We start from the raw sequence: 19,837 nt of genomic DNA on the forward strand, positions 1-19,837 counted from the left end.
AATACTAGCTTTAAGCTTCTGCCTTCATCAGTGTTCCCAACCACAACCGGCAGTGGCAAGAGCTGGATTCAGTTGACTGGACTAAAGAAGTACATTTGAATGTTCAGCTATTTCCAGATGCCTCGATCAAACTTGAAGTGGTAATCATGAATCAGTTCTTAGCTTTGATCCTACACAATAACATTGTTCAAATATAATTATCCTCAATCTCAAATCAGACTACATGATTTGGCAAATGAGTAAAGTGTAATTGACCCCCCCCCCCCAGTTATAATCATAGAATAGAGCATTAGAAATAGAGATTAGGGCACACAAAGACACCTGCTAGATTTTTTTTGTCCATCACTTGTTTATTCCCATAGACAACAAAGACTGTAGTGCAGAGAACCCCAAACATTCATCAGCAATGGTGGCCAACAGCTTGCCATTTTACAAAAGAAAACTCCAACTTCAAAGTCATAAGCAACTATTTCACAATATTTACATAGATAAAAATTCAAAACCATATCCAGGTCATCACAGATGTTTCGGAATTCGGAAACCATTCCAACGTGAACCACTGAGAGCAGTAGGTGCTCAGAAAAGTGAAATGCTAGCTAGGGACAAAACACAAAACACACCTCATTTCTATCATGACCATATCCAACTGTATTCCAACTAATGCACACTGTTTGAAGAAGAATGAGATGAAAGGAGGCAGATTGCCACATCTCAAGAAACGAATGCATTGACTGAACGGTGAGCTACTTGTAGTAACATGTGCCAAGTGCCGTTACCGTACCATCGGTGTGCCATGTTCCTCACTGCTGGGGTTACGTTCCTGTAATAAATCTCTTAGAGGCCGAGTGGCATTTCCACTGCAATCTGAGGATAATGACATGTAATTGCATTCGGGGTGCTCCGTGACAATAATAAGTGTGTGAAATAAAGTGAAATATCATAAAAATTTAAATATTGTCTTGAGTGCAATGTTGCATAACAATGTTTGCTTTATGCTGCTCCGTTAAGCTATACGGTTCCTAAAAATGCTCTATACATAATTCTGGCCGGCAGCACAAAATACTGTATGTACACATGGCTAACCAATTCATTTATGACGTTTGCAACAGCAATGGAATTGCTTCACAGTAAAAAGGGACAGAAAATAAACAACTTTCACACAATTCTTAGCTTAGAATACTGACACAACACAAACAAATAATGGTCTTTGAAGAGAAGTCAAATGGATTTACAACAACACGAAGAAAACAAACATAGGACATCTTCTCCTCGGTATACTGGACCTCTCCTGTATGCCTACATGACTATGGTTGTCCAGGCAGGGAGGAGGCAGCTCTGATAAACCACACACTCACACACTGGTGTTAAAGAGGATGCATAGGTGAGATAGGAGCTTCTGAGGTATACCTTTACAAGGCTGTGAATGAAAACCCACGCTGAAAAGTATAGCAGAGTATTATTAGGTGATGTCATAACATTTCTATTACAGGTCGACTAGGCTCTCAGCTATACACACACACCTTACCAGATATGACCGGAGGCAAAGGGCTTCAATAAGGCAGGTTATATAAAAAATAAAAATAAACGGAAACAAAAACCTTGGTCGGTGCTCCAGACAGATCAACGTTATCTCCAGTGATATTATGGATCGACGCAAACTTCTTTCTCAAGACACAATAAGTTAAAACACACGTGTGAACATCGGGAATAGCTTGGCTTGGTTTTAAAACCCGGCCGTCTTGTCTGACAAAACAAGACAAAATTATAATACAAACTCTCAACCCACCAAAAGGGTAATAAAGAAATCAAGTCCCTTCTCTTTAAATATCAAATCAAAAAAGGTAACGTAATGAAAACCTATATACATGTATGTACAAGTATTGAAATAAAAGAGTGATATTATATATTTACATACACACGTCAGTCCCTGATCGGTTAAGGCCAAAGTGCTGTGGGGTGGGTGCAGCTCGCTTACATGTAGGCCGCTTCTAAAATGTTCCTTCAGCTTGCCAGATGCAAAGAATGAAAGAAAGAACACACACACACACACTCAAGACCGTTTCACTAGTGCCCTTTCGTCTCTCAAACATATAAAACTAAGCAACTTTAGCATCTAGAATTAAACTAGCCCTAGCCAAGCCTTCATCAGAAAGTTATTTCTTTTTTCTTTTTACAAAAGCAAACTTTGTACATATACATAGTGCTAGAATCCATCGAACATGTCCCAATTCTACCACAAGCCTTCCGGGACTTGCCGTTTTAACAACCCTCTCACTCCCGAGAGAGAATTACAGGTAGTCTGGGTGATTCTCTTCAAAAGACGCCCCGCTGTCCAAAGCAGATGAAGGAGGTGCCAGGGTCGGTACCAGGACTGTCTCCTGCTGTATGTATGGAACCACAGTGCCAACGGTGGCAAACTCCACAAAGGAGGAGGGGGAGAGGGGAGGGGGGTGGGTTGGGTCGGTGGGGGGGCCTCAGAGCATGCCGAAGCCCTCGCTGCCCTCGCTGATGGCCAGCTTCAGCATCTTGTGCAGCTCCTCGTAGGAGTCGTAGGTAGGGAGGCACAGCTGGTTGAAACTAGAGAGGTCAGAGGAAGACCACAGTGAGTCAGCCAGTTATCCCAACATGCGTCTAACGTTTGGATCTAGATGGATACGGCACAATGATGTTTTAATTCAGTCATAAATTGCTTATTGTGGAATGTTAATGTTGTAAGTATAGTTTTTCCAGCTTCAGAAGTATAATTTGTTTTGATACAACCGTTTTAAGTCATGCTCTCTGTCTGAACACAGCCAAGTCTCAGTAGGCTGAGGGGGGCGTGGCCTTCTGTTCACTAGACACTACATAGATGCTTGATCACTCACTACCCCTCCTTGGCTGCAGAGTGACTGCAGCTAGATATGACTGATGGGCCAATCAGAGCAGCTAGATGTGACTGATGGGCCAATCAGAGCACCTAGATATGAGTGATGGGCCAATCAGAGTAACCTGTCTGTATTATGTTTGAGGGGAAGGAAGCAGATTGGACATCTGAAATGGCTTGATTCTGTCGATATCGAGGGCGATAGACATAAAAAAGCTTAACTTTGCTCTAACATTCTGGGTACTGTTACATCAACATACCTTCTGTAAAGAAATAGATTGAAAAACAAGATTTTCATTGTACCATCTCAAATGAGTAACTATGCTCTATATGTTAAGCCTCATACTGTATACAGTACTGGAGAAGTTCAGAATAGGTATTGTGTAATGCAAACACATCACTTTGTGAAGGCAATTGACTCACAATCATGTAGACATCCCAGTCTCAAACATTATGCATCATAATGCTTGCGGTCAAATCTTATTTATTTGAGTTAGTTTTGTAAGTACACAATATAGTTTCAGTTTAATTTTCATTTCAGTTAACAAAAATGTTTTTTTTAACACCTAGTTTTAGTTTTTAGTTTAAGTTAACTATAATAACCTTGGTCTGCATGTGTTTTACTCACCAGGTGATCTATGTAACACTCAAGACTGTATACAGTAATCTATGTAACACTCAAGACTGTATACAGTACTGTGTCTCACCAGGTGATCTATGGAACACTCAAGACTGTATACAGTAATCTATGTAACACTCAAGACCGTATACAGTAATCTATGTAACACTCAAGACCGTATACAGTAATCTATGTAACACTCAAGACTGTATACAGTCATCTATGTAACACTCAGACCGTATACAGTAATCTATGTAACATTCAGACCGTATACAGTAATCTATGTAACACTCAGACCGTATACAGTAATCTATGTAACACTCAAGACTGTATGCAGTACTGTCTCTCTACTCACCAGGTGTGTGCAGTGGGTAGGGTGCTCTGGGTGGGAGCCGCGATGATCTGGAAAGATGGGGAGAGGGTGTTGAACCCCCCAGGGGGGAGCTGGGAGGAGCCTGTGGTGAACTGCAGCAGTCGAGCCAGCTCCTCCTGGGTGAAGCTGGACACCACCGCCCAGAACCACTTCATCACCTGGGACGACAAAACACCACCACTTTTAGGCCCTGATGCAGTAAGGGCTTGTGCGTTGTGTGTGTGTATACTGCCTGATGCACCTCCCAACATGGTGAGAATAGAGCTAGACAAGACACATAACACTAGGAGCGCCTGATCAAGGCAGAAATATATAGACCCCCACACGGTGTGCTCGCAAATTATATTAGAGTGGGGCGGTTTGGGTGTGCAGGGCTTTTTGCTTGTGCAAATCAGGATCCAAAAATGGTGCATTTTGCCCACACAATGCAATCTTAGTGAGGTTTAGGGCCTTTGACTTATAAACACTAAAAGGAGGTCGACATTTTCCATCGCGGCTCAGGTTCAAGCATGTCATTATAACGGGATAAACCACAAATTATCTCTTACCTTCTCTCTAAAGTGCCATGATCCCCCGACAATCACAGCGTGAGCCTTGAAGTCCTGCACGTTGATGTTCCCAGTGCCACACATTAACAGCTGCACACAAAGGATCACAATCATAAACAATGTCCATCGTGTCGATTTTTTTTTATGCAACAAATCAAATAAACAAATCACATTTCAAACGATCAAGACACCAAACCTACCTCCAACTCATTTTCATCAAATATGGCTAACAGATTTTCTGGAACCAGTTCATTCAAACCTGTAATTAACACACAAAAAAGAACAAAACAAAAAGTTAGCCGGGTTGATTGCACATTCCCCAAAGATCTCAGATTAGAGCAGCTGGCTGAACACATGACGTAATTTCCTTACCTTTGAGGAAGTGTTCCACCTCATCTCTCACCTGACTGGCCAGCCTGTACTGGGCCAGCAAGTTAAGATAATGCATCTTGTTCTCATTGGTGACGGTGATCTGGGCTCCTCCTGAGATCAGCTCCACCACCTGAAAGACACCGTGACACAGTTCAGTGACTACAGGCAAACATCACACATGGTGACTCACACACAGCTCTTGGTTCTGGACAGATTGGTATAGCAAAGACCATAGTTTCATCTGATACACTAGAGATTTAACCCCAAATTGTTATATCCGTCTGTCTTGCATTGCTGGTGGTGGAAGCTTTGCACAGAAACAATGTAGCTACTTCACAAGGTTTTCTGTTGCGTCTTCTCCTTATTAAATGCGGAGTAAGCAAATCCGTTTTAGAACCATTTTGGTCATATTTGGTGAAATTATCTTCATATCCAAACAGTTGTCGATAAATCAAATGCACTGGGAAAATAATCTGGTCTCTGTGACTCCCAGGCCCTGTAATCAGACATGTTACCAATCAGATGTTTTTGGCCTGCCAAGTGGTGTTACCGGGGCCACATTGGGGAAAACTAACACCACCATTGTGTTTCTCGTCGAAAAGTACCCATAATAAAACCGCCTGCCAATCAGAGGTCGGGAAATATTTTATATATTTAAATTATATAAATATTTTTATTATCATTAAAAAAATATTTATCCAGCTTGAAGTTGCCTGTGCCTCTGGGAGTCTGTGGAAAACCTTTGTTGGGCTGCATGCATAGCGCATGGCGCCCAGTGACGCAGAGCTTACTCCATTCCAGCTGGACGCGTAAGCCACCTTTAAGTAACAGGAGTCGATGTGGGTTTAAGTGCTGTGACAGCATGTACACATCCCAACGCCTGCCTTATCTCAGGTGGTGAGAGTCTGTAACCCATAACCTGGAGGACCAACTCTAACGGCTAATGGCTGATGCTTGGGTGTTGTGACTCCCATCCAAGAAAACATCTATGCTACAAAAACAGGATCAAAGGACAACTCTATGAAAGGGTGCGATGCACTCCCAGAGTCTGAGCTGGGGAACAGATCGGGAGAAGATGAACCGAAGACACACAGGGTAACATTCGCTGCCGTCCTCCTATGGACAGGACGGCATGGTGGAGAGGAGAGCGAGAGAGCGCGCTAATATCCCAAGTGATTCAGATCCGCTTAATATCTTAAGCTGGTTGTTTTGAACTGCGGCTGCCAAATTTCACTCCACATTTATATCAACTCCCAACACTCAGTCTCAAGATGAGCGAGTGGGCGCTTGCCAAATAAGCAACATGGTTTATTTTATTTGGTCTGTTGTTCCCATCTCCTATGAAATGACATAAGGGGTGAAAGGGGATGCGGCGTGACGTCACCTTCTCCAGCTGTCCCGACTTGCTGTACTTCTCCTCGGCGAAGACCAGGTCCATCTCACTCACGTCGTTGTTCAGGATGAAGCACACTTTAGTTTTATAGAACTCCTGGTCGTCCGTCTCGAAGTACTGCCCGTGGAAAGATTTAAATGAACACAACGACGTGTTTTTAAAATAAGCACGTCATTTCATCTCCTCGCCTGAGCCGTAAAAAAAAATTACTTAAGCCTCTTTACAGCTCAGCTGTGAAAACTGAATACGTTGTATAAACGGCACGACAAATTGGCTAGTTCTCCTGTGAAAATCGTAAAATGGGGTTTTGAGTGATGGTAAACAATCACTTATGGGAGGAGATTCTATCCATTGGTTAGTGTGTTGGTTAGTGTAAGGTAAGGTCATTTATTTATATAGCACGTTTAAAAGCACAAGAGCCAACCAAAGTGCTGTACAGTCAAAGCTTAAAATCAATGTCCTAATATAAAATACACAAATACAAAAAGGCACAGCAGGACAAGTAGCACAAAGTACAAGCACAAAGTACAGTAGCACACAGGGGACAGAGGAGCATAAGAAGAGATACAAGAGGGAGGGGGCAGGATAAAATTACATGGGAGTGTGTGAGTTAGGGTGTGGGAGAATCAGGGTTTATTGAAGGCCAGGGAATAGAAGTGGGTTTTTAGACAGGCCTTAAAAGTCTCCAGCGAGGGGGCAGATCGGATCTCCAGGGGAAGCTGGTTCCATAGTGTGTTGTGTGTACTGTGTTAGTGTGTACTGTGTACTGTGTTGTGTGTACCTTGTAGTTAATTCTGAGGCCGATGATCTGGGCAAGGAAGGACCGGGTAAAGCGGGCTTTGACCAGCTGCTTGTAGGCCCCACCCAGAGCAGACTCATACAGACACTTCCCTACGACGCGGCCTGCAAGCTCATACATCTTCACACGCAGGCAAGGTGGCCGTTCAGCGTTTGGGTGTACCTGGGGGGGGGGGGGGGGGGGGGGGGGAGGGTAGGACGAGATTAGCAAATCAGCAGTACATCACCACCTCTCCGCTGCTGAAACACTGGTCCATTCATTCATTAATTTCATCCTCACTACTGCAATAGCATCCTTTACGGTTCACCAAAAAACATCGTCAATAAAATACAATATTAGGTCCAAAACTCTGCCCCCTGCATGCTCACCTCCACCGGCCACTCTGACCACATCACCCCTGTCCTCCACAACTTTCACTGGCTCCCAATGAAATACCGGATACACTTCAAAATACTGCTCATCACATTCAAAGCCCTCAACAACCTGCGCCCCCCTGATGCCAACCTACTGAGTCCTATCAAGACCAGGCTCCGGACCCGGGGTGATGAGTCTTTTGCTGCAGCCGCACCCTCCCTCTGGAATGCCCTCCCCAGCCACATCCGGACCGCCAACTACTGTCCTTTAACAGCCCTCAAAACCCACCTTTTCACTCTTGCTTTCGACCATTATTTAACCATTTTTGTTTCGTTCAGTTTCTTTTTTTGTTTACACTGTAAAGCGTCTTTGAGCACTGTAAAAGCAATACAATTGAATGTATTATTAGTAGTACAGTGTTACTACCTGGAAACTAAGAATTCACAATTGAGTGGTTTTGACAGTTTATAGGAAAATCAACTTACCAGGCCCTGGTTGTTGTCGCTGAAGCGTGTGAAGAGCTGATTGTTGGTGTCAAACAGGGTCTTACAGATCACCTCAAACCACTCCCTGCGAGGCCCTCCCCAGTCCAGAGCTACGGAGCAATGTCACAGGTTTAGCCATTTTGGTCCGGTTACTGAGTCACCATATTCAATACAGGCCAACTTAGGTCTACGGTGTCATCTTACTCACCCTCCTCTTCCTGAAACACCACCTCAAAGTTCTTACACCAGTCGGACACAGAGAAGTTCTTGGTAGCCTTCAAGGACTGGACAGGGAACAAGAGGAGAAAGGCGGATGGAAGGAAAGGGTAAGAAATGTACTCCGGATACATGATTAGTTCCACAATACATATAGTAGGAACAGCTTCACTGTGACAAACAAAGAAAACAGCATTGTTCGTTGTGTTCAGAACTGGAAAAGCACTCACTGAATCCAGGACGGAGTGGCGTGTGATTTTCAGGCAAGTCTTGGTACGAGGTCTCTTGGAGTGGATGTGTCTGAGTTCACGCTGGAAGAAGTTCACCTTGTCCTGGAATGTCTCAGAGCCACCTGTGGACGATACCGCCACACAATACCGTTAACGTTCTCCGTTACACTACAGCACTTTCTACAAAACAGGTACTATCCAAGTTTGCAGTTGGGAAGATTTACGACTTCAGGACGCTAGGTGGGAACACAAGCTAGGGCTACTCAAGTGTACACAACATTATAATGAGTCTCTCCGGTCTACCGGTATTCTCTTAAATATTCATGACAGGAGGGCTTGGCCTATAAGTCCATGTACGGTGTGCTTAGTCCTTCTGCCAAGTCAGTTGATCAGATCAAAACACGATGATCATAAATACATAAGCAAATCATGAATATGAATGAATGAATGAAAACTTTATTTAACAGATTGCAGAATGGGTACAATACAGTACGGCTCAATACATACAATTGTTAAGGGGATGCAGACCTGAGAAAGACGTTTGTCTTGTTTCCATCAGGGTCCCCCATTTTCAATTCATATAGACATATATGACATACATGACATACAGATAGTCAGTACTGCTACATCTATACATTTATGACATACCAGATTTGCAAATACAGTACTGTTTGTGATACAGAAGGAGTCAAGAAAAGGGAGTATATACATTTGACGTAGAAACTGTACATTGGAGGTTGGGTGGGGGGGGTTGGGTACATTGGGATATTGACAACCATACTGGGTAATTTACATTGGAGGTGGTTGGGGGGGGGGGGGGCACACTGTATAAACAAGTAACACTGTACATTGAGGGGGGGGGGGGAGGAGACACTGTACAAACAAACACAATTGTACATTGAACTATTGACAAAACCATACTAGGTAAATGACTGTACATTGGAGGGGGTTGGAATGATTGGGTTAGGATATTTACAGGGGCCAGTGTTGAATTGCAGTCTCCCGTAGGTGTCCCTTGAGAGAGGTTTTGAAAGTGGGTAGTGATCCACATTCCTTTACAGCTTTGGGTAGGGCGTTCCACATTGATGTGGCATAATTGCGAAACGTGTTTAGTCCCTTATTTGAGCCGAATCTGGGTTTGACATGATTTGTGGAGCTCCCTCTGGTGTTGTGATCGTGGTATTCACTGACCTTTGGGAAGTATTTTGACATGTACATGGGTACCTTGGTCGTGTAGTGTATCTTGTAGACCAGGCCCATTGCAAGTTGTTGTACTCTGTCGTCTACTCTAAGCCATCCTAGGTTGTCGAAGTGGGCAGGGGTGAGGTGGGTTCTAGGAGTAAGGTCAAGCAGTAGTCTGACCAGTTTGTTTTGAGATGTTTGTAATTTTGTTTTTAGCGCCTTTGAGGTGCTTTGGTACCATGAGGTGCAAGCATAGTCGTAGTACCCCTGAATGAGTGCTCCTGCCAGAGTCTTCAGGGTGTTCTTGTTTACCAGAGAGGAGATCCGGTACAAGAATCGAGTTCGTTGGTTGACTTTTTTTATTACATTGGATGCCATTTTGTCACAGGAGAGATTAGCCTCTAGGATGGACCCCAGGTAGGTAATTTCATCTTTCCTTGTGACAATATTGTCACCCACTGTAACTGAGAAGCCGTCGGTCTTGCTGAGTTTGTTATTTGAACCGAAGAGAATGGACTCTGTTTTGCCCATGTGTAATGATAGTTTGTTATCAGCGAGCCATATGCAGATTCTGCCTAGTTCCGAGCTGAGGGTTTTTTCAACCTGTAACTTGTTCTTGTCAGAGACCAGCAGGGCTGAGTCGTCCGCAAACAGGAACAAGTTGCAGTCACAAGCTGACGACATGTCATTTGCATAAATTAGGAACAGTAGCGGTCCTAGTATGCTTCCTTGTGGAACACCACAGCTCACTGTGAGGGGGGGGGATAGGGTACCGTTTACCTCCACCATCTGTTCCCTCCCCTCAAGGTAGGATTGCATCCAGCTCACTGATAGACTATCAAAACCAATTGCTTTTAGCTTGTCAATCAGAATGGAGTGATTGACCGTGTCAAAGGCCTTTTGTAGGTCCAGCATGACCATGCCGCAGTATTTGCCTGCGTCCACCTCTTGTTTGATGTGGTCATTCAAATAGAGAAGGCATGTGTCAGTGGAGTGGGATGTTCTGAAGCCAGATTGGAATTCGTAGATTAGATTTTTTTCCGCTAGGTACTTTTCGACCTGTTCGTAGACTATTTTTTCCATGACTTTCGAGATGGAGGTGAGAATAGAAACAGGGCGGTAGTTGCCTGGGTCTAATTTGCTGCCCTTTTTGTGCAGAGGGGTCACCCTCGCAATTTTGAAGTCCTTGGGGACGTGTCCCTGTTTTATGGAGAGGTTTATTATGTGTGTGATGATTGGTGTGATGGCGGCTGCTGAGTCTCTGAGGAATTTGGAGGGGATGTTGTCATGGCCAGTGGCCTTGTTAGGTTGGAGGGCGCTCAGTTTATTGAGTACCTCATCTGTTGTTACCATTTCCAGCTTGAAGTCGTCCTTGCGGACCCCTAGGTTTTTGTAGAAAGCTACTATGTGTTCTACCCCATAAAGCCCTGAGTGGGAGGGTAGTTTGTTTACCAGTGTTGTGGCTATGTTTGTGAAGAAAATGTTTAAGTAATTGGCTACATCCAGCTTGTCTGTGATGAGCGTGTTGTCAGTTTTTATGTTTATGTTTGAGAATCTGGTTTTAAGTTTTTTACTGCATCCTAGTTGATTATTGAGTAATTTCCAAAGTTCACGTGGTTTGTTTTTGTTTTCCTCAGTTTTGTCATTGATGAAATTCTTTTTTGCAGTTTTGATCATGGAGTTTACGTCGTTTCTTAGTCTGTTTCTTTCTAGTTTGAGTTCAGTCACGTGGGCTTGGAGTTCACTGCTCGTGCTTTTAGTAAGCTTTGACTGACTTTTACGAAACTCAGAGCATTTTTTGTCTCTGGTTTTCATAGCGGCCAGTATTTCGGAGTGCATCCACGGCTCAGCGCGATTTTTTACCCTGGTGGTTCTTAGGGGGGCCATGTCGTTTAGTATTGCTGAGAATTTGGTTTTGAAACCAAGCCATGTTTCGTCAACCAGTGTACCATTGAGTTCATCTGACCAGTCCAGACTCTCCAGTTCAAGGTTGAAGGCCTCGCTAGAGTAGGTTTTGAGGTCTCTAGATGTGACTGTTTTGTGGCAGCCAGCCTTTTGTTTTAGTTTTTTTCGGGTACAGAATATCATATAATGATCACTTAACCCACATGCTATAACCCCTTTATTTGAGATCTTGGACTTGTCGGAGGTCAGAATGAGGTCAATGGTAGTCTGAGTTGATTCACATACACGTGTGGGTTGGGTGATTAGCTGGCTGAGGCCATGCAGATCACAAAACCTACTGAAGGCCTTGAAGACGGGTGCATCTTTTCGTTGCATATCCGTGTTCCAGTCTCCAATAAGAATTTTGTCTACATCCTCAACTCCAGCTAAACACCCATCCATTGTATCATAAAAGCCACTATGATCTGGCGGCCTGTAGACTGTGCCAACCAGTAGGGATTTCGCCCTTTCGAATAGGATTTCCACCCATACAGTTTCATATCATAAATATCCATTGAAGAGTTTACATTTCATGGACTTGGATATGTGCAGTTGTGCACCTCTGAACTGCAAACATTCCAAAGGCTCATAATCACAGTCAACTCTCTTCCCCATCTATTCACTTTTGGTTCTACTCGGTAGAGTCAAACTGACCAATGTTCTTGTGCAGGAAGCGGATGAAGGTGGCAGCCATGATGTTCCTGTCTTTACAGCTGAGCTCCACGGGAGGTTGTATCCCATCATCCACCACTAGGGTCAGGTACTTGTGAATGGGGTCGGGGCCATGGTAGGTGAACTGAGGGGAGAGATCAGCAGATTAAGGCCATCTCGTCAAGACTAATGATGGTTACATCAAGCTGCCTGTTGAACACGGACGTTCTACGCAAGAACTCTGCGTACCTTGGTCCCTGGACACACTCGAAATGTGAAAAGGCGCCATGGAATAATTTTCAGGTAGAACTCCTTCACGGACAGTTGCTGTGGTGGATGAAAAAGAAGACTCGTCAACATCACAACGCCTCAACACTAGAACAGTGGACCTTGTAGCGGTTAGGTGGTCGAGCGGAGATTGCGTTCGTCACCAGCCCCGGAGCTGTGAGCTTGGTTCGCCTGTTCGAATCCAGCTCACAGCTCCGGGGTTGTCACCAGCTTGGCTGGCCGTCTGCACTGATACAATTGGCTGTATCAGAGGGTGGGAGAAGCTGGCGGGGTGGGTCCGGGTCGTTGTAAACAGTGACTCCTACAGTTCGGTCGGGGCGCCTGCTAAGCGCGGATTGGACGTGAGGGGGATAGTGTGGTCCTCCCACACGCTACGCCCTCTCAATGAGAATCCGCGCTGCCAGGTGAAAAGAAGCGGTGATTGGCTGGACGTGTGTCGGAGGAAGCACGTGGTAGCCTCCACTCTCCCAAATGATCTGACTGTGGGGGGTAAAGCGCAGCGACCAGGAAGGGACTGGGAATTGGCATACGACTAACATTGGGATGGGAGAAAATCGGAGGAAAATAGAGGGGGAAAAAGACCAATAAAAAAAAAAAAAAACAGTGGACCTTGCACACGTCTGTGGTATGCGGCTTGGTCTAACCTTCCCTCCCCCGTTAAACCAGTGCCGTGTGCGTATTCTTACAGAGTCTGTGGACTAGGCTGCTCAAGATTTTGTTCTGATATTTGTGTGAAAACAAAATCAAGTTTATAGAGCAGAAAAAGTCTAAGCATGATACGTATTATGTGCGTAGGAAACAGCATTAAATAATGTTCATGTCTCTACTACAAATTGTGTTCAAGATTTTGTTTCTAAAGTCTATTATCATAATTCCTCACACACAAGAATGATAAATAGCCTAGGAGTAAAAGGAAACAAAGAAAGATATAAAGCCTTACAATTCACATTTTTTCCTCAGTATCTAAGGGACAAAAGCCACAGAGTGGGCAATCAAGAAACACAGGCCCAGTCCTCGTCTGAGCGCTCAGTAAATGAGGGAGAGGAGAGGGTTATATAACCGACCACCGCAGTCAAGGGCTAAACAGCATCCAACTTTATTCCTGTATAAATAATTTTTTTATTCTAACATTGCAGATGTTTAACATAACACATTTGTCACGGAGGGAGGGTGTTGATTACGTTAAGTTATTGGAATTCTAAAATTCAAAAACAGTCATGTAACAGGCCCAGCTGTTCTAGTGTTAAACAAAGCGAAGTTTTATTTATTATTATTTCTCACTTTCCTCAAGCTTTTTATTTTAGATTTTTTAAGATATTACATTTTATAATATATTTTATATACTATTCTATATAAAAAAGGAGCACAACATCTGAAAAAGAAATGACTTTACAGTTAAAAAACTAACAAACAAAAGAATACAATACAAAGACAGATAACACAAAACGTGAATTTGGAAAGATGGATGAGGTGTCCATGGTACACTAGATACTTCCATGGAGCTTAAACGCGTCATCATAACGCCGTCCACACACCTTTGGCGATATGTAGCAGTAGACCTTCTTTGGTTTCTTGACCTTCTCCGGTTGTCCCTCCACAGGGGAGTCGTGCTCCTCCTCCTCCTCCACGGAGGGCCTCCTCTGGGGAGCCAGCAGAGCGGCGGCCGGCAGCTGCCAGGAGGAACTGCTGCCGTACAGGTAGGCCTCGAAGTAGATGCTGATGCCCGGCGTGGACACGTTCTTCTCCACGCAGTTCTTCTCGTTCTCTGCAAGCAAGGGGACATGGTGCATGAGTTGCTAGGAAACAGTGATGGGAAGTAACTAAGTATTGCGATTCGAAACTGGCCCCCGTAAATGTCCGAACCCACCTCCCACCGCCTCCTAATGTACAGTTCCCTCCCCCTCATATGTATATATTTACAATTAGGATCTCTGTTTAACAGTACTGTATATTTGCATATCTTGTATGTCACAAATGTAACAGTACTGTATATCTGTATGTCATGTATGTCATAAATGTCATGATTAGATTAGATGATTCGATTTTTATATCTGGATATCTGTATGTTGTGTATGTCATACATGTCATTACGAATTGAAAATTGGGGACCCTGATGTAAACAAGATGAAAGTCTTTCTCTGGTCTGCATCCTCTTAACAATGTGTGTATTGAGCTGTACTGTACCCATTCTGTAATCTGTTAGAGTTATCAATCAATCAATTGTTACTCAGGTGCTGTACTTAAAAAGGTGCCATAGATGACATTCAGCCACTAGATGTTGCAGTAGAGCACCGGCATGTCATTTATCCAATCAGGTGCATTCCACGTGAGGAAATGGGAAGTAGGGAGGGGACACATGCACGTAACATGAAAACAACAACATTCATTTTGGATGATTTTTAAATGAAAAATTCATTGATCAAAAATGTTTTGGGTGGAAAAGCAATACTTTTATTCTGCACCTTTCTAAAAGCTCTGTGGATGTATTATAAAAATATGCTAGGTGCTTTATTTGAGTATTTTAATTTAGATTGAACGCTCCCAAACTCAGAGTAAATATGCAAAATAAAAAACACGGTTTGCAGCATCTAAAAAGAGAGGTGACATGCAGGAAGTTCCCATAAAGCGCTCAAAGCAGGTTTATCAGGTGGAAATTCCCAAACACACATACTAAGAATAGCTAATTTAAAGCAAAAAACCTAGTGGAAATCCCCCACACTAAAAATAGCTTTCCACATGCACATACCATTGTGCATACACCCACACCCACAGTAATTTCTGGTAATGATTCAATAATATATTTAGGATGCACCTTGGACGAATGTCTCACAGGGGAGGCTATGGCCTTGAAAGCCCTGGCTAGGATAAGCCAAAGGACCAAATTCCTAGCACGTAAGTCGGATAGAAAAACACTTAGGATGTTGTCAGGTGCCCTGATACAGTCATTTTGACTACGCTGCCTCCTTCTGGTACCCCATAAAATTAAAAATAAATTTCAGACTGCCCAAAACAAATTGATTAGAGTAGTGTTAAAGCTTCCTACCCACACTCACCTGGATGTAGCCATATTTAATCAACTTAATTGGCTCCCAGTGGAAAAACGGGTTATTCAAATCAAGTTGGGCCTTACCCATAAAATAATGTATAATAGGGTCCCCTCATATCTCTCAAATAATTGTATGTGCTTTAGGGACACCCACTCCTATGCAACGAGGGGCAGTTTAACTGATATCAAACTGTGCATTTTTAGTAGCTCAATGGGGAAAAATACCTTTCGGTACTCTGCAGCCTATGAGTGGAACAAACTGCCAGTGTCCATAAAAATGATTGTCTCAGAAGGATTTTTTTTTAAAAAGAGATGAAGAAATGGCTTAGGATGATGATATATGGGGGTGTGCTGTAGACTTTGTGTTTGTTTGTGTTATTGCATTTATTTTGTATTTATACGTCTTATTTGTGCATGGTGGATACTAGTCATCTTGTCCATTGTCCATTGTGAGGACCACAATGGAAATAAACCGTAAGGTTTTATTGTGTTTTAATCCTCGACGATTTTAGATTATATGTGATGGCTGTACATGTGTGTACCGGTATTGTATGTAATTTTGATTGTCAAATAAATTCAATCAATCAATCAATACAGTAGCAACAAGACAATGCACAAAAAGAGCAAGTTAACACATTGATTGCCAGCCATTGTACCCATCAAAGTACCTGCCACCGTTGAAAGCCTATAGAGATGTTTACCTTCTTTGCAGGGCTATAATTTTTTTTTTTTTTTTTTTTTAACTTTATTTTTTAGCGTTTATCGCTTTTCTGGTCAAGCATGACCGACAGAAACAGGTTGAATGGGATGTAGAGTAGGGGAAGACACTCTGAGAAAATACGGCGGGTCCGGGAATCGAACTCGTGTACCCCAGATCCGTGACGAGCAAGGTTGTCCCCGACGCAGAAATAGCGCCGAGGTACGCGGTGAGCTATAACTTTTTAAATTGTATTGCTATATTGACATTACTATGGCCCATTCAACATCGATTATCTATCGTTTAGGATGTGGGAACGTTATATTTTTTCATTCATACATTGTTGTGTTACTAGCGTCGAGAATATAAGTATGTTTTTAATCTTTTCTGCTGTAATTCCAAAAACAGTACCGGTAGTTATAGGCCCTGAAGCATATATATGGTAGATTATCGATTGGCGTTTCTTTCCCATACATGCTATATTAAAAAATTCAAATGTATATGATCGGTATACATTATGCTTCATCATGCGTGAAGTAAAGGGGGGGGTCGTTTATAATTCCTTGATCGTCAGTAACGGCTTTATTTACTATGGCTTTATACGTTGATCAGATGGTTTGCAGTGAAATGAATAAACAATCAGGCTGAAAATAACGTTACTGTCCTCTTACCGTGCGCCGATGAGACTGGATGAGAAAGATCCCAATTATTTGACGCCGATCTCCTACATCCATTTCCGGTTTGTATGGCGCAATAAACGCCGAAATCATATCAATTATTGCGTTATGGCAGCGATCTATATGCACTATAGTGTTTGTCTGGATCCACGTAACAAGATGTGACTGCCGGAGGAATTTCCTCGACGCACCGATCACACCATCCGGTTTTGAGAGTGTAACTCGCCCGACCATCCACCAGGCGGCGGTATTGAGGCGTTGCAGTCTCATTCAGGGTCCCGCTGGAGCACCGGAGGTTGGCTGGATGAATTATGAATGCCATGGCGAAAAAATGAAATATTGATCTCAAAAACGCTGTACAGCGTTGTTGGCGTTCAACGCATGGCAGGCAATAACGCTGTACAGCATTTTTGGCGCTGGATGTGTTAAGGCTGCGCAACATGGGGATAAAATAGGAATAGGGTCTAAGGTCTAAAATAACAAAGTGGATAATCCATCCAATCAATGGTCATCATATTGGGCTCACTGCATTATAATGGAAATTGTGATCAAACTGAAACACATTTTTCAATCGACATCATTAAATATTTTAAGATTGTGAGAAATTTGACATATTAGCATTTTGTCGTTAACATCAGATTAGTATTATCAAAACATGACAACGTGGACAGAAGACAAAACGATCAGTCGCCTCCCCCCCCCCCCCCATGCTGCTTTGACACCCAAATTTCCCCAAGGGAGGATCATCTTATCTATCTGTCCTCATTTGAACCCCCCGAAAGCAGCCTTACCGCTGAGGACAATGACGTCAAACTCTCCGTTGCTGAGTGGCTGGTCCTTGTAGGAGATGCAAGCTCTGAAGCAGCCCCTCTTCTTCAGCGTCAGCCTCAGCAGGACCTGGCACTGCTGCTTGTTGGAGGACACAGACTTACTGTAGCACTCCTCCAGGCTGTCATCGTCCACGGGGCCCAGCTGGAATAACACATAATGGACGCCAGTTGACATTTTCATAGTTAATTTGTTTCTAATTTGGAAAACTAGAGCCGAGACACGCCACTTGTATGAAGGAAGTTATTGTTCCCACGTTGAGTCATAATTGTGAACCCGGTGACTAAATTCACTTACAACAGATGTTGGTAACCCTAGTAACCCAGCAACTGAATTATGTTAAATTCAATTATGATGGACGTTAGTAACCCAACAACTAAATTTAATTATGATGGATGTTAGGAAGACAGTAGGGCTAACCTGAATGATTCGAAGCTTCAATCGTTGCCATGGTAATCAATGCCAAAATTAGATTAGATTTTTTTTAAACATTTTGTACATACATAAATACATAGTTATATACACTGAACATTCAGGGAGAAACTATGATTCAAGTCGGTCACTTATAATTGTTTTGTGCCCCCCTTGTTAATCTGAGTAAATCTGCAAATCGATACTTTGTTACTTTTAGAGAAATAATAGAGCTTGTTAAACGCTTAGCATGTCGCACTGTTGCTGGGGAGAATGACAAGAGCGATAAGAGTGAGGGAAAAAAGATAAATGTAGCCTGTAGTTTTATCGTTGATGAGCCAATAAATGAATGTTGTTTATGGCAGAATGGAACTGTATGCAAGTTAAGAGTGTGTTTGTTTATGAACTGTGGATGTCTGTAGCCTAATGTTTAGCGCAGTGTTAGCTTAGTTGGTAACATTACTTAGTGCGCCTGATGGAAGATAACGTTACAGTCTGTGAGTAAGGACTGTTTTCATCGGAGGTCCAACTTTGTGGATTATATATGATTTCACCACAGACTGTGTTGTCAGTGTGGTGTACGTCTCCTGTGTGCATGTGTGTGTGACATCAGTTACTGGATTGTGGATTGCATACCTGCCATGGATTTACAGAAGGATAGTGCTCCAGTACCGTGAGTAACTGCTAATTAAATGTTAAAGGCTTCAACTCATCTTCCATTCATCTAAGATGCACGTCAACTAAATTTGCAAGCTTGCATTGAACTAAAAAAAAAAACTTTAAAATATTTCAGTGCAAGAGTCAGTGCACTCTTAATTTAGCTGGACATGTTTACTTAAATCGAAACAAATTGAAACTGAACTGAAAACCTTTGTATGTTGAAAATACAGTAAGGTCTTTATACCTGGGTGGGTACATTGACATTACATTTTGTACCCCCCTCCCATCGCCATAGCGAAGCTTTGAATATCATAGAATAATTGGTGAAGAAGCAGCTTCAAAGCCCAAAAAAAGTATTCGGGACAGCCCCTAGAACCCAATAAATTTTTATGATAGATGTTAAGACAAGGGGGTTCCTTACAGAGTGGACGTGGACGCTGTAGTTGGCCTCGTCTATGAGGGAGGTGGAGTTGCTGGTGGGGTTGCCATACTCGTCCCGGGGCTCGATCTGCAAGGTGTGCGGCTGGCCGTTGGTGAGGACCAGGGTGGAGAAATGGTAGGCGATCTTGGTTTTGGATGGGACCACTGTACCTGAAGTGGATGAAAATGAGAGAGAACTGTAAGGATCTCATATTGACCATTTAGGTAAATATAAACAAACTAGTCGCATGTCAGATACAAACACAAGATGGTAATAGAAAATAGCTTTTATCCACACAACTGACAGACGTGATAATCATTGGTATCTGTACATTTATAAAGCCCTGCAAACTACCATCCTATAACTCAACTCATGTTGCACTGGAATACTGGTCCTCGCATAACACGCTCCAGTGACTGGTTCTTGACATGCCGTGTGCTAGGGTTGAGCATGGAAAGACTGCTTTTTGTGTTGATGCATCATGGAATCACTTGCGACTTGACCTAAAATGTTGTTCCCTCGTCTCTCCTGGACGTTTTAAATTTTTGATCAATGGCCGTCCGTCCACTGTCCACCTGTAGTCATTTTGCAAGATTCTGTTCTATTGCACGATGCAGCTACTACTGTATTTATATTTTCCTTCGGCTGTATAACTAGTATTTTTTTGGATTTGTTGATGCCATCTTGTAAACTCTGTCAGTGAAAATCATTGGTCCCCCTCAATTGACTCCCAAATTTAAATAAAGTACAAATGAAAATAAGAAAACAACCAGGGGAGGA

The 19,837-nt window shown here is 43.0% G+C and overlaps 1 protein-coding gene across 7 annotated transcripts in view; it reads right to left on the minus strand.

Annotated features, from left to right (window-relative positions):
* Positions 1-338: 338 nt before the first annotated feature.
* arel1 (apoptosis resistant E3 ubiquitin protein ligase 1) overlaps positions 339-19,837 on the minus strand; it is a 45,328-nt gene continuing 25,829 nt past the window's right edge. For all 7 annotated transcript variants that reach the window (XM_084310605.1, XM_084310604.1, XM_084310606.1 and 4 more), the window contains 15 exons: positions 19,058-19,227; positions 17,529-17,709; positions 13,853-14,082; positions 12,279-12,356; positions 12,033-12,174; positions 8,253-8,374; positions 8,015-8,090; positions 7,807-7,916; positions 6,950-7,129; positions 6,160-6,285; positions 4,776-4,905; positions 4,604-4,662; positions 4,404-4,493; positions 3,838-4,013; positions 339-2,577 (listed from right to left, as the gene is read on the minus strand). In XM_084310605.1, the coding sequence (XP_084166731.1) occupies positions 2,475-2,577; positions 3,838-4,013; positions 4,404-4,493; positions 4,604-4,662; positions 4,776-4,905; positions 6,160-6,285; positions 6,950-7,129; positions 7,807-7,916; positions 8,015-8,090; positions 8,253-8,374; positions 12,033-12,174; positions 12,279-12,356; positions 13,853-14,082; positions 17,529-17,709; positions 19,058-19,227 (1,973 nt within the window). In that variant the 3' untranslated portion in view covers positions 339-2,474. The remainder of the gene's footprint in view (positions 2,578-3,837; positions 4,014-4,403; positions 4,494-4,603; positions 4,663-4,775; positions 4,906-6,159; positions 6,286-6,949; positions 7,130-7,806; positions 7,917-8,014; positions 8,091-8,252; positions 8,375-12,032; positions 12,175-12,278; positions 12,357-13,852; positions 14,083-17,528; positions 17,710-19,057; positions 19,228-19,837) is intronic.

The sequence above is a fragment of the Notolepis coatsorum genome, assembly GCF_963971535.1.
Source record: "Notolepis coatsorum genome assembly, chromosome: 3".
In the NCBI taxonomy this organism is placed as follows: Eukaryota; Metazoa; Chordata; class Actinopteri; order Aulopiformes; family Paralepididae; genus Notolepis; species Notolepis coatsorum.